Here is a 14,186-nt window from a genome sequence, read left to right on the forward strand (position 1 = left end):
GCCTCTGTCGCATCCCTCCCTTCCAGTAGCCCACGGGGCCAAACTTCCATTAAAGTTCCCCATGTAAACAAAATATAATTTTTCCCAGTATTATTGTGGGATACTGTGAAGCAGTCTTGTAGGGGCTGTGTGTGTGACTAATTTAATTAGACTGAAGACAGTCAGGCTGCAAGGTTTAAATCATCAAAGGGTTAGGTGTAAAGCAAGCACTTTTGAAGTGGAGATGGGTGAGCTAAGATGGGATACCAGTAGATACAGCATGAATAGGAATTTGCATTAGGAGATAAATGAAGAATGAATTTTTAGCTATTGAATTTCAGAGAGAAAAGGAAGTTTTACAACTGGCAAAGATCATAAATAAATAAAGCAAAGTTATTAAGTTTATTTTTCCTGAAAGTAGTGGCCATAAAGACAATGTGAAAGATTTTAGATTCTGGGAAAGGTAACTTTCAGAAGACAGTTAAGAACACTGGGTTTAAAGATGAAAAGGAAAAAAATGTATTTAAGGAAAGATTAAAAACAATATGAGGTGTGTGGCCATGTGATTTTGAAGAGCATGCTGTCTGAGCAGAGTCCTGTGAAGGAAGCAGCTTCTAGCCACCCCAGAGAAGTGTCTGGTTGTTCCAGAAAGCAAGATTTTGTTACAAGCTTTGGATTTTGATTGTCAAGTGAGAGGGAGAGAGAAGCTGGTGAAATACCTCCCTTATAGCAACAGTAGTTGCCCTTTGGAGGACTGTTGCCTGGAAAAGGGTGTTATTTTGTGAGTCTAGCTAAGTACAAATCTTTTGAGAAATGTTATAAGACTAAATTTAACTGTGTAACTGTAATATTGCATGTTTAAGTTTTATTTTCTTTAATAAATGTTTTAATTTAATATTTAAAATCTCCAAAAATGGTCGTGGAATCTTTACTTCTGACTTCAGTACACATACCCTCTCGGAATAAAAATACAAATTGCAAATTGTTATGATAGTTTGGCTAAGTTTCCCTTTGGGGTTTGGTCAGTCTGGCAGTTACCATCTGCCATATCATAACACCCATCTAAATTTCTCCATGCTGGAGTTTTTCATCTTCAGCTGCTTTAACCATGATGTTCCTGCTATCATAACGTCAGAAATGGGGACGTTCGCTAATGATTGACACAATGTTCAGTGCCATTCATGATCGCTTAAAATCTGAAATAGTTTGTGTCCATTTGCAGCAAGACATGAACAACATTAAGGCTAGGCTGATATGTGGCGCGAATGCACTTGCCACTTGAGTGCCAGGCCAAGAGCATCTCTAACAAGAGAGAATCTAACCATCACCCCTTGACGTTCAATGACATTTCCATCACTGAATCCCCTACAATCATCATCCTGGGGATTACCATTGATCAGAAACTTAACTGAACCAGCCAAATTAATTCTGTGGCTACAGGAGCAGGTCAGAGGCTGGGAGTTCTGTAGTGAGTAACACACCTCCTGACTTCCAAAAGCCTATCCGCCATCTACAAGGTACAAATCAGGAGTGAGATGGAATACTCTCCGCTTGCCTGGATGACCGCAGCTCCAAAGACACTCAAGAAGCTCGACACTATCCAGGGCAAAGCAGCTCACTTGATTGGCACTCCATCCTTTACCTGAAAGATTCACTCTCTCCACTACTGATGCACAGTGGCAGCAATGTGTACGATAGACAAGATGCACCATAGCATCTGCTAAGGCTCAATCAGCAGCACCTTCCAAACCCATGACCCCTACTGCCTAGTAGGGAAGGGTAGCAGACAAATGGGAACACCATTACCTGGAGGTTCCCCTCCCAGTCACACACTATCCTGACTTGGAACTATATTGCCGTTCCTTTACTGTCGCTGGGTCTAAATCCTGGAACTCCGTCCCTAACAACACTGTGGGTGTACCTACACCAGATAGACTGCAGCAGTTCAAGAATATGGCTCACCACCACCTTCTCAAGGGATGGGCAATAAATGCTGACCTTGCCAGTGGCGCTTACATCCCATGGAAGAATTAAAAAACTAAGGATTTCCAGCTTTGTTACATCGCCCTATCTCAGCTCCTGTCTTGTTACCTCCAGACTTGACTATCCCAACGTATTCCACATTCAACCTTCTGTAAACTTGAGGTCATCCAAAATTCTGCTTCTTGGGTCTTGTCTTGCATCAAGTCCTGTTCACCTGTCATCTCTGTGCTTGCTGGCCTACATTGGCCCCCAGTCAGGCAATGTCTTGATTTTAAATTTCTCTTCCCTGTTTTCAAATTCCTCCATGGCCTCGCTCCCCCACTTCCATAATCTCCACAAACCCCTAAGACATCTGTGCTTATCAAATTCTGGCCTTTTTAGCATCCCCAAGTTTATTTGCTCCATCATTGGTGTATGTGCCTTCAGTTGCCTAGGATCTAAGCTCTGGAACTCCCTTTCTATATATCTCCACCTCACATGCCTCCTTTAAGATGCTCCTTGAAACCTACCTTTTTGACCAAGATTCTGTTCACCTTACTTAATATTTTCATATGTGGCCTAGTGCCATATTTTGTTTTATAATCTTCCTGTGAAGTGCCTTGGGAAGTTTTATTATACTAAACATGCTATATAATATAAGATGATGTTGTTGTAGGCAAATCTAGCAGCCAGTTTCCACCCTGCAACATCCCTTGAGCAACAAACGACCAGAGAATCAGTTTTTGCTGATACTCCCGTCTCTGAGTTGGAAAGTGTAGTTTTTGAGTTCTGTTCCAGACAATCATGGTGTATAATGACTGGCCGTGAGGTCTGGGTTGGCATCTATTGGGATACTCACATCCAGCGGATGATGGTGATTTTGCCTCATCTTATGGGTTGTGGGAGGCAATAAATCTTTCCTGTTGTTATGATCTTGGTAGATACCAGTAACTTTTTTTTAAGAGTCAATGTTAAAAATCCCAGTTATTTATGAAGGGAATGAAGTCACAAGATTCCACTGTTTAAAACAAGAAAAAAATTGCTATACAAGAGTCAACAATGTAAACACTAAATACTATCTATCCTAAACCCTAACATCTAGAATTAACACAAATTAAACATGAATTAACAGGCAAATTGTGGTTGAATATAAACTATAATTTGTACATTACATGGCAATACAACTAAGATAGATCATATGAATTGGCTAAACAGTCCACTCAGATTTTTAGTGATCACAGCGAGTCATAAAGTCCTTCAAACTATGACTTCCTGATGAAGAATTTTAGCTCCTCTCCTAAGAGCTAGCCTGACCCCTAGCCAACAGCAGCACACAACCGACCCGAATTTCACAGGCATGGTATTCACCACAAATGGCACATGTCGGTGGAACCTGCTCAGCCCGGCCTGGATGATATAGATCCACCAATGTTATGTTCAAATAACATAAACAGCTGCAGCAACTGTATCTTTGCTTATTCTCAGCATCTGGATCTAGCCTCTTCTTGAGTCTTCCTCAGCTTGTTACTCTGCTCCATTGAACTTAACAACTGCTACTACTGCTGGAATGATCTGTGTCCTTTTATGTCTTTCTGTTTCAATTTCCCAATTTCAGTTTGTTTTTAGTTTCCTTAGAAACTAGGAAGTTGAATTTCATTTCTAGGCTTACCTTTTCTGCTTCCCTTTCAATTTCATTTTCAGTTCAGTTTCTGTTTTGCCTCAAAAACATACAAATCAAATATAAAAATATAGATACCCTCACAATATTTGGAATTAACCACCCACCAGCTGCCATAAAGATGATTCTGGCCATGGAAGCAGTATTTCTGTTGAGGCTTGTCAGACTGCTAATCAGTCTGCAACGCTTTCCAATGTTTCACACTGTTCTTCAAGGGACGAGTGTGAAGATATGAAAACAACAGAAAAGTTACAGTGCAACTGAAGCAGTTAATAATTCTGTCCAAAGTTTGTCTTCACGGTCCACAATCTACACATGCAGTGGAAGATCTTCCTTTGGCCATGTGTGAGATGCAAAATTATGGTGTGAGTGGGTTTTGTGGGAAGAAAAGGGAAATGTTTGCAGGGAATTAGGTGATTTCTGCTGAAGCTCTGAACCATCTGGTGGATCAGTGTTTAATGGGATATGGTTTTTGTCCATTTTAGAGTCAGGGAGTTGGCAGCAACATACTCAGTTTTATGGTGAATAATGTCACTGGAAAAGCCCTTGGGACTACCAGTTTGTCTCCTGAGAACTCAAAACCATTATTGTTAATTTCCTGGTGACTAATTAATGAATATCTTTGAATTCAGAGGAAAGGAACTAAGAAAAACTAAGTGATGACACTATAAGGTCAAATTGAATCTTAACTTATAGACCTGACAGGAAATTGCAACAGTGTCATCTCTGGAAAACTTGGTAATTTGATATTTGAACTATGCATGTCTGCATGGTGGTGTTGACGATTAGCCCGCTAGCCTAGTTTACTGAAGAAGAGTTTTCCACACATCAGACATCTGAAGTTATGACTAAAGCAGCTTAGACAAGATATCGCTGGATCATGTGGAACTCAACTCCCTAGCATGTATCGTCATCTTTGGCAGGGAAGTGGGAAATCATTGTCTTTCCCCTGAGGAAAAATTACACTGAAGCCAGTTTGTTTTTAATGTTTTTCTATGAAATTGTTAATTCATCACCTCTACTCACTTTCACCAGTGAAGGACCAAGCAGCACTATAACTCAATATTCTCTTTCTCAAAACACAACCAAGCTTGGAAGGAATCAGTGATTGTACTGCTGGGTATTTCTCCACAGTTCAAATGGATTTGATGCAAATTTTTCATGGGCCACTGATTAGCGATTGGCACTGCATAGTTTGTGGCTCAGAGGGGTTAAGAAATATATTAAAAATTAATATTTTGACGACTGTGCAGTTAAACTATGTTCATTTTTGTTGCTTCAAGCTTAGTTTAAATGTGCAAAACTATATGACAAAAGCAGAATTTTATGACCCTCCCATCGGCAGGATCTTCCAGTCCAGCCAAAGTCAATGGAATTTTGAAGGGCTCATTGCATTTTTAATGCCCCACCCCCGCAACGACAGGGCCATAAAATTCCACCCATTATTGCAATTTCAACCGTGGGAATTGAAAGTAAAATGACCCAAATCTAAATTAAGTTAATCCTGCTTACTTGATACAAATTAGCAGACCTGTTGAGCTGCCTTAATTTTCTCCCTTCACAGGGCACTCTGTGATACAAATGATTGTGGAAAACTTGCAAAGGAGCAGTTTGCCTTGGCATTACATTTAATAAACCAGAAGATAACAAAAGGCGTTGATCCACCTCAGGTTCTCACAGCAGAGATGATGCCTCCTGACAGTGCACAAAAGGTAAAGAGTTTTTTTGGCATGACTTTAGCACTGCAGTGATGTGACCAGCTTTGAACAGCTCTTATGAGGATGATGTGGGCTAACCTACTTGTTCCAACACTGGCCCTTAACTTCATTTTCAGGATAAATAAAACTAACTGCGCTGATCTGAACAATGATTCAGATTTAGGTATGTCCAAAACAATTCAAATAAAATTATTGTTGAATTCTTATCGTTCTAATCTTGAATCTTGTGATATTTTTGTTGATTTAGGAAAGTGTGCGATTGCATGACTGGTGTAAGGGATTGTGAATATATTAGTGAACAACTGTTACTTCCACTAAAATGCCCCATTCCTGTCATATGATGGTTTCATACATTCTTCTTATACATCTTCTGCCCTTTCCATTTCCTTCCTGCCATATAATGCAAGGCTAAAGGTGGAAACTCAGCAGCCATAAACGAAATGGACATTTCTTTAGAAAATACTTGAGGAATACTTCCTGTTTGAGGAAATGGAAGAAACAAGTTTCATTCAAAAGTGTATCAGTAGAAATATGAAACTGGTGTAATACGTGCTATAAAATTGATTCCAGCAATAATATAGATTGCAAAATTCTTGATGAATAAGAATTTCAAAGCTGATTCTGAGCTGTTACAAGCTTTTTGCATATTTTCTAGATTCTGCTGACTATATAAACAACTCATGATAGTCCCATCCATCTTGCTTTTAATTTTCTGTATTAAAGAAAGCTAACTGCTCTTAATTTGTTTGGTATCCTTGTGAATCATAGAATGTAGAGTTTTGTCACGCAAATGGTAGACATCATGAGTTTATTATGACAAAAAAATTGCTGGGAACACAAGCAAGTCAGTATCTGTCAGAAAGAACAAGACAGGTTAACATTTTGAACAACAGCCCTCCTCAGAACGGAATACTGAGGGGAAACAAGCATCTTAATAGAATCAGAAAGAAAGAGGAGGAGTGAAAAACACGAGTGATGCTGGGGACACAAAAGTAGAAGACACTTTCAAACAAGAAATAGACACATGGAACACACTAATATAATGAATGCTCCCCTTCAAAACAGCAAAAAATGGTGGATTTTTTTTTAAGAAAGGAAAGTCAATCAAGACAGATTTGAAAATATAATCAAAATGCTGGCATTCAGATGCAGCCAAGTGCCGAAGTTACTCAAGTCCATATTAAGAATTGGTATACCCAGCAGAAATATCAAACCCTGTTTCTGAAGCTTCTGCTAAACTTGGCCAAAACACTGTACATTTACAGTGCTTGCACTCTCAACCACTTCCTTTCACAACAAAGAGATTGCTCTTCACTTTCACTTGATTCCATATTCCTGCTCTGACTTTCCTTTGGTCTTATATGCTATTCTGGTCATTCAATTTTAATTCCAGTTTGTGTGCTTTTTTGTTCAGTTTTTAAAAATTTTTTGCATTTTCCAAGGTTAAGTTTCTCATAGCTTTAATTAATTGTAACTTCCTGTTGTGTTTTACCATTTATCTATTGTGTATTTAGAATTATTCCTCGTATTATCTAACAATCTATTGATTTTGTTAATGTTTCCATTTATGATTGTGGTGCTATTTGATTGAGTTTTCCATCCATTCCCTTTCTTCCCTCTTATTCTGACAATGTTTTGTATATCCCTTGATCTTCTGAAGAAGAACACTGTCCAAGACACCAACATTAGTTTGTCTTTCTCCTTTCAAGTGTTAACTGCTGCATGTTTCCAGCATTTTCTATTTTTGTTTGTGATTTTAAATTGTTATATTTTAAAATATGTATTCTTTTGGAAATGTTGTTATTTTGGTAACCTATAAATTAGGAATATTATAGCATAGTAATTCTGTTATTTTAGCTGGTGGTACAACATTTTTCTCCAATTGTTGCACATTGGTTTGGCGGGCAGGAGATTTAATCCTCTTTTCCTGTTGCAATGTCTCAAGAGTAGGGCTCCAGTAAGGGGAGAAAATAAACAGTGGAGGGGAAGAACTTTCTGCAATTAAATAAAAACTTCCACCAGAAATTCTCCTGAAGGAGAAAAGTGTGTTGGTGACAGTCTAATGCTTCCTTTGTCTCAGGGTTCTCTTATTAATTCCTTACTGAATTTCAGGTCACTTTGGACATTAATGTATCTTAGTGAAACAGTATGATTACAAGTAAAAATACATTTTCTGGGTATGTGACTGATTCTTTTGAATAATTGTGTTTTATAGTACTCCTTGTTCTGGAACTTCTGATTCTCATTTTGTTGAGATGCTGCTTGACCCAAAGCAAAAATTCATTAAGAATGTGGTTCTTGGAAGTTTGATTTTCCATAATTAATCCAATTCTGTTTTGTAGCTTTACTAATTCTTGCTAAACCTTTCTTTCTTGCATTCTACTGGCCTCTGCTTTGCTACAGGCTCTATGCCTTTCTCACTGTGCCAGTCATCCTTGCTGCACTGCTTTGATGTCCATAATATGTGAATAACGTTGGAAGCCTATTGTAACACTTCTTCGTTAAAAACGCAAGGTTAGCATTATTATTTACTGTTTAATCTATCACCTTTGTTCATCATCTTTTGGTCATGAAAGCAGACATTTCTTTTTCAGACTGCTCTTTTTTATTCACTTAAGATTTTCATCAAGCACAATTTTGGTAAAAAGTTATTTAATCTACCAAGAAAAGAATTCAAGTTTCACAATCTTCCAAAGGAGTTCCGTGCTAAACTAAACTTTTCTTCCCATTAAACTAAATAATCTGTTATTGTTTTGAATTAACACATTAACTAACAAGATTAAAGAACAGTGCTACGGGTGCAGGGAGAACTGGCAGAGGACAGCATTAATAAACTCTTGTTCAGACTGGACAAACTCTTGCCCAGTTTCTCTGTGCTTCCAGTTAGCATTAGGGTCATGTGTAGGATATCTAACATTGTTATAGTTGTCTTTGGTTACAACCAATTGTTGTGCTGCTTCATTGGCAAACAGATACATGTACTTTAATCTGGTGCACAGAATTAAAGTATACATGTCATTTGGTAGGTCATCCCATTGGATTTGATGCCTGATGGTGTTGTTGAGCCAATTTTGGTCACTTTGTGTTGGTTGATATGTTGGAGCAGCAGACTGTTTGTTGGGTGAGTTCAGACCCAGAATTATGCCTTAGAAAGTTGATTTTACATAAGTTCTTATTAAGCTACAAAATGATAATTTATTTCATGGATGAACTAAAGTATTGAACTTAAACCTGTTTATAACTTAAATGCTGTGAAGTGTTAGAAGTTAGATGCTTAAATAACCTAAAACTTGCTTTTCACAGAATGGAGCAACCCTGAACACTATAACTGACTTTTCAGCCATCAAAGAACTTGATTCTATACACAATGAAATTGCTGATCTTCACAGGTAAACAAAATGTTGTCACTTTATATATGCAGCTGCATTGTACAAAAGTACCTCCAATGGGCAAAGCTGTGTCAAATTGTGTGATTGTTTAACATTGTAATTATTTGCCATTCTATAAAATAACTCTAAAAGTGATGGCAATTATTCTTTTAGTTCACTTAGGCCTTATATTATAATTACTGGTAAATACATTCAAGTACACATTATTGTTTTTAGACTGCAACAGTTCAAGAAGTTGGCTTGCCACCACCATCTTAAGAGCAATTAAGGATGGGCAATAAATACTGGGCTTGCCAGTGATACTCTCATCCCATGAACAAATTAAAAAAAACAACCTCATAATTGTGTGCACAAAGCAAAATGTCACTAAGAGTTGCTGGATCAGCATAGGATATTTTTATTGGCCGACAAAACGCTGCATTCACCCTTTGCCTTCTTCCTTATCACAACCTGCAAAAATTGCAGACCTGTTGAGGAGATGAGAGCATTTTAATGAAGGATCTGCTGTTTGATGATTTTTGACTCTTGAGCATATTTAAAATCAGGTTTTATGAGCACAGTATTTTAGAATAAGTCTTCACAGAATCACAGTGTAGAAGAGGCCCTTTGGTCCACCGAGTCTGCACCGACATGTGAGAAACACCTGACCTACCTACCTAATCCCATTTACCAGCACTTGGCCCATAGCCTTGAATGTTATGATGTGCCAAATATTGTATTGTAAAGCACATTTACAAGTAAAAACTCATGAATTAATTATACAATTAAAAAAATTATTTGTCTCTTCCCCTTTCCCTATTTGTAGTTATGTTTTGCTTGACCCCATCACAACTGAGAAAGGGGAAGTAAACAATCTGTTCAGATGGCTGTGACAGTAACATTGCTTAATCAGTCACCAGGGGAACTTGAGAGCAGTACAAGTTGTTTTAGTTACTAGTACATATTTTTTCACATTTTCTGTTGGGAAACATCTAAATTCCACTAGGCACTGATGACGTCTCCATCTCCAATAGCTCAGCTGAGATCAGGAAAGATGTGGGTGAGTTGTCAGCAAAAACCCCAGTATCCAACAATTGTATTTCCTGGCCCCTGAAAATGTTTAGTACCTTCTGGGTTCCTGTGGTGCTCTATTTTTGCATAAACATAGAGTGATGTTGTTTTGGGCTATCCAGTTTTCTCAGACAGTCTTAAAATAGTTTTATATTTTGTTTGTAAATCCAATCAGAATTTTAATGGCACAGAAGGAGGCCATTCAGCCTATTGTGTCTGCACCAGCTCTCCAAATGAGCATTGTGACCTAGTGCCATTGCCCTGCCTTTTCCCTGTACCCTTGCACATTGTTTCTATTCAAATAATCATCTAATGTCCTTTGAATGCCTCGATTGAACCTGCCTTCACCACACTTCTAGGCAGTGCATTCCAGACTCGAACCACTTGTTGCGTGAAAATGTTTTTTCTCACGTCACATTTGCTTCTTTAGCAAATCACTTTAAACCTGTGCCCTCTCATTCTTGATCCTTTTACTAGTGGGAACAGCTTCTACCTATCTACTCTGTCCAGGCTCTCATGATTTTGGAACACCTCGATCAAATCTCCTCCTAACCGCCTTCTCTCCAAGGAGAATAGTCCCAATCTCTCCAATCTATCCTCATAGCTGAAGTTTCTCATCCTTGGAACCATTCTTGTAAACCTCTCCAGCACTCTCTAATGTGTTCAGATCTTCCTATAGTGAGGCACCCAGATTTGTACACAATACCCAGATGAGGTCGAATGAGTGTCTTATATAAATTCAGCATAATCTCTCTGCTCTTGTACTCTATGCCCCTATTAATAAAGCCCAGGATACTGTTTGCTTTATTAACTGCGCTCTCCACCTGTCCTGCCACCTTCAATGATCTATGCATGTATACACCCAGGCCTTTGTGCCCCTGCACCTCTTTCAAAATTTCACCCCTTATTTTATATTGTCGGTCCGTGTTCTTCCTACCAAAATGCATCACTTCACACTTCTCAGCAATGAACTTCATATGCCACCTATCTGCCCACTCCACCAACTTGTCTATGTCCTTTTGAAGTTCTACACTGTTCTCCTCACAATTTAAACACTCCGCAAACTTTGAAACTATCCCCTGCACACCAAGATCATTAATATACATCAGGAAAAGCAAGGGTCCCAATAACGACTCCTGGGGACCTCCACTACAAACCTTCCTCCAGCCCGAAAAATATCCACTGACCATTACTCTCTGCTTCCTGTTTCTCGGCTAATTTTGCATCCACGTTGCTACTGTCTCTTTTATTCCATAAGCAGTAACTTTTCTCACAAGTTGGTTGTGTGGCACTGTATCAAATGCCTTTTGAAAGTCCATGTACACCTAATCAACATTGACCTTTTCTGTTAGCTCTTCAAAAAACCCCAGCAAGTTAGTTAAGTACGATTTCCCCTTTAGAAATCCATGCTGGCTCTTCCTTATCAACCCATATTTTTATATGTGACTACTAATTCTACCCCGAATAATTGTTTCTAGAATCTTGCCCACCACTGATGTTAAACTGACTGGCCTGCAATTGTTGGGCTTATCCTTGCAACCTTTTTTGAACAAGGGCATAATTTTTGCAATTCTCCAGTTCTCTGGCACCTCCCCTAGGAGGTCTAGGGGAGGGTCCAGGGAAGACTTAAAAATTGTGGCCAGTGCCCCTGCAATTTCTACTCTCACTTCCTTCAATATCCTTGATGCATCTCGTCCGGTCCTGGTGTCTTGTCAACTTTAAGTACCAACAGTGTATTCAACACTTCCTCCTTATCAATTTTGAACAGTCTCCTCGTCTGTCACCGTATCTTGGGTACCTCCTTGGTAAAGGTGGCTGCAAAGTATTCATTTAATACCTTAGCAAAGGCCCCTTCGTCCATGTGTAAATTCCCTTTTAGGCCCCTAATCGGCCCTACTCCTCCTTTTACCACTCTTTTACTATTTATATGCCTATTGAAGACTTTGGGATTTTTATGCTTTATGCTGGCTGCCAGTCTTTTCTCATAATCCCTCTTCACTTCTCTAATATGCTTTTTCACCTCCCCTCTGAACCTTCTGTCTTCCTCTTGGTTCTCAATTGTATTTTCTACCTGACATCTGTCATAAGCGCACGTTTTCTTCTTTATCTTAATTTCTATCTCCTTTTTCATCCAGGGAGCTCTGGATTTGTTTGCCTTGCCTTTCCCTTTCGATGGAATATACCTTGACTATCTGTACAATGATTGTGTTTTGAAGCTAGCAGATAGAAAGGTACTAAAACCATTTCTGGGTATGTGCTAGATATTCTATATTACATGTTTTTAAAGAAGCAATAAAAAGCTTGTATTTTTATGGAGTCTTTTGTGTGCACAGCATGTCCTAAAGCCCTTCAATTTTGAAGTATAATCATAGTTTTGTAGGCAAACATAGCTAATTTGTGCACAGCAAGATCCTTCAAACAGTAGTGAGATAGCCAATCAATCTTGCCATTTACCAGTCCAAGCCTGAATGTTGTCTCGGTCTTGCTGTATGCGGGCACGGACTGCTGCAGTATCTGAGGAGTTATGAATGATACCAAACATTTTGGAATCATCAGGGAGCATCCCCACTTCTGACCTTATGTTGGAGGAAATTTATTGATGAAACAGCTGAAAATGATTAAGCCCCAGTCACTATCCTCAGGAACCCTGCAATGATGTCCTGAGGCTGAGATGATTGGCCATCAACATTCATAACTTCTTCCTTTGTTCTAGGTATGACTCCAGCCAGTGGAGAGTTTTCCCCTGATTCCTATTGACCTCAATTTTGCTAGGGTTCTTGATGCCATACTCGGTCTAATGCTGCCTTGATGTCAAGGGCAGTCACTGTCACCTCACCTCTGGAATTCAGCTCTTTTGTCCATGTTTCAATCAATGTCATAATGAGAGCTGGAGCTGAGTGGCCCTGGCGGAACCCAAACTAAGCGTTGGTGAGCAGGTTGTTGCTGAGTAAGTGTTGCTTGATAGCACTGTTGATGACATCTTCCAATGCCACTCTTTTGATAAATGGGAAGCAAGGGTGGAAAATCACTAACTGGTTGAGGGCAACATCACTCTAATGAAACATGTCATTGAAGCCAAGCACTCTGCTCTCATTAATAGCGAGAGAGATCTAAGTGAAAAGACCCTGAATACATTAAGAGCTGCCGAAGTAAAGTCCGACAAACTGCCAGGTACTGCGCCATTAACTACTGGTTACAACTTTGCACTTGATGCTGCATTAACATTCCATACTAAGGAACACCTTCAGCGGCAAATGGGCAGGCTCTCTCACACCTGTAAGGAGTTTGGTTTGATTATCAGCTTCAGGAAGACAAGTCAAGGTCCAGAATGTTGCCATATCACCATCAATCAGCATTGATAATGTGACTTTGGAGGTTGCTGATAGCTTCACCTATCTAGGCTCCGCAATCATCAGCAATCTGTCATTCGATGCAGAAGTCTACGTTTACACTGCGAAAGCTGCAGCTGTTATGTCCAAGCTGAGAAAGAGAGTGTGGACCAACAGCAACCTGACTGAACACCAAACAGCGAGCCTGCCAAGCCTGTGTCCTGAGTGCACTCCTCTAAAGTAGTGAGACCTGGACAACATATGCTGGGCGAGAGAAAAGGCTGAACCGTTTCCACCCTTGTTGTCTCAGATGTATCCTTAGGACAAGGTCACATACTCAAGAGGTCCTGGAGCATGTTAATTCCATAAGCATAGATTTAATACTAAGCCAATGATGTCTGTGTAGGGTCTGCACAGAGTACATAGGGAGAAACTGATTCCATTGGTGGAAGGATCGAGAAATAGAGGACATCGATTTAAAGTGATTGTCAAAGCTTCTTTACACAGTGAGTGATTAGGATTTGAAATGCACTCCCTGAGAGTGTGGTGGAAGCAGATTCAATCAAAGCCTTCAAAAGTGAATTGGATAATTGTGTGGAGAGAAAAAATTTACGGGACTATGGGGAAAGGCAGGTGAATAGGGCTGGGTGAGTTTCTCTAGCAGAGAGCTGGCATGGATATGACAGCTAAATGACCAGTGCTGTAACCATTCTATGATTCTATTCTATGATTGATTCAATCCTCATTTACCATTCAATTCATGCACACTCTCATACTTCCTGCAGGAGTCACTGGTTAATGATCAGTTGTGAGAGTTTTGTCAGCATAGATTGGAGATAGAACCTAGTCTATAAGGTTCGCACATTTCGTGTCAGCTCACAAAGCCATTAGCAGCCTTGTAACTAATACTTTAGCCCAACTACAAGCTACTTTACTTATTAACTTCAAAGTTGAGGTGTCAGCTGTGGCTCAGTTCATAGCACCCTCGCCTTTGAATCAGAGGGTTGTGGGTTCATGTCCCACTCCCGGAAACCAAGAACTGTGATTGTACTCAAAAGAGTTGCAATCTGTGACTGTTGAT

General features: G+C 39.4%; 1 protein-coding gene across 3 annotated transcripts in view; it reads left to right on the forward strand.

Annotated features, from left to right (window-relative positions):
• eps15 (epidermal growth factor receptor pathway substrate 15) overlaps positions 1-14,186 on the forward strand; it is a 177,650-nt gene that overhangs the window by 54,563 nt on the left and 108,901 nt on the right. For all 3 annotated transcript variants that reach the window (XM_078561141.1, XM_078561142.1, XM_078561143.1), the window contains 2 exons: positions 5,184-5,331; positions 8,641-8,726. In XM_078561141.1, the coding sequence (XP_078417267.1) occupies positions 5,184-5,331; positions 8,641-8,726 (234 nt within the window). The remainder of the gene's footprint in view (positions 1-5,183; positions 5,332-8,640; positions 8,727-14,186) is intronic.

This window comes from Cetorhinus maximus, chromosome 17 (genome assembly GCF_964194155.1).
Source record: "Cetorhinus maximus chromosome 17, sCetMax3.hap1.1, whole genome shotgun sequence".
NCBI lineage: Eukaryota > Metazoa > Chordata > Chondrichthyes > Lamniformes > Cetorhinidae > Cetorhinus > Cetorhinus maximus.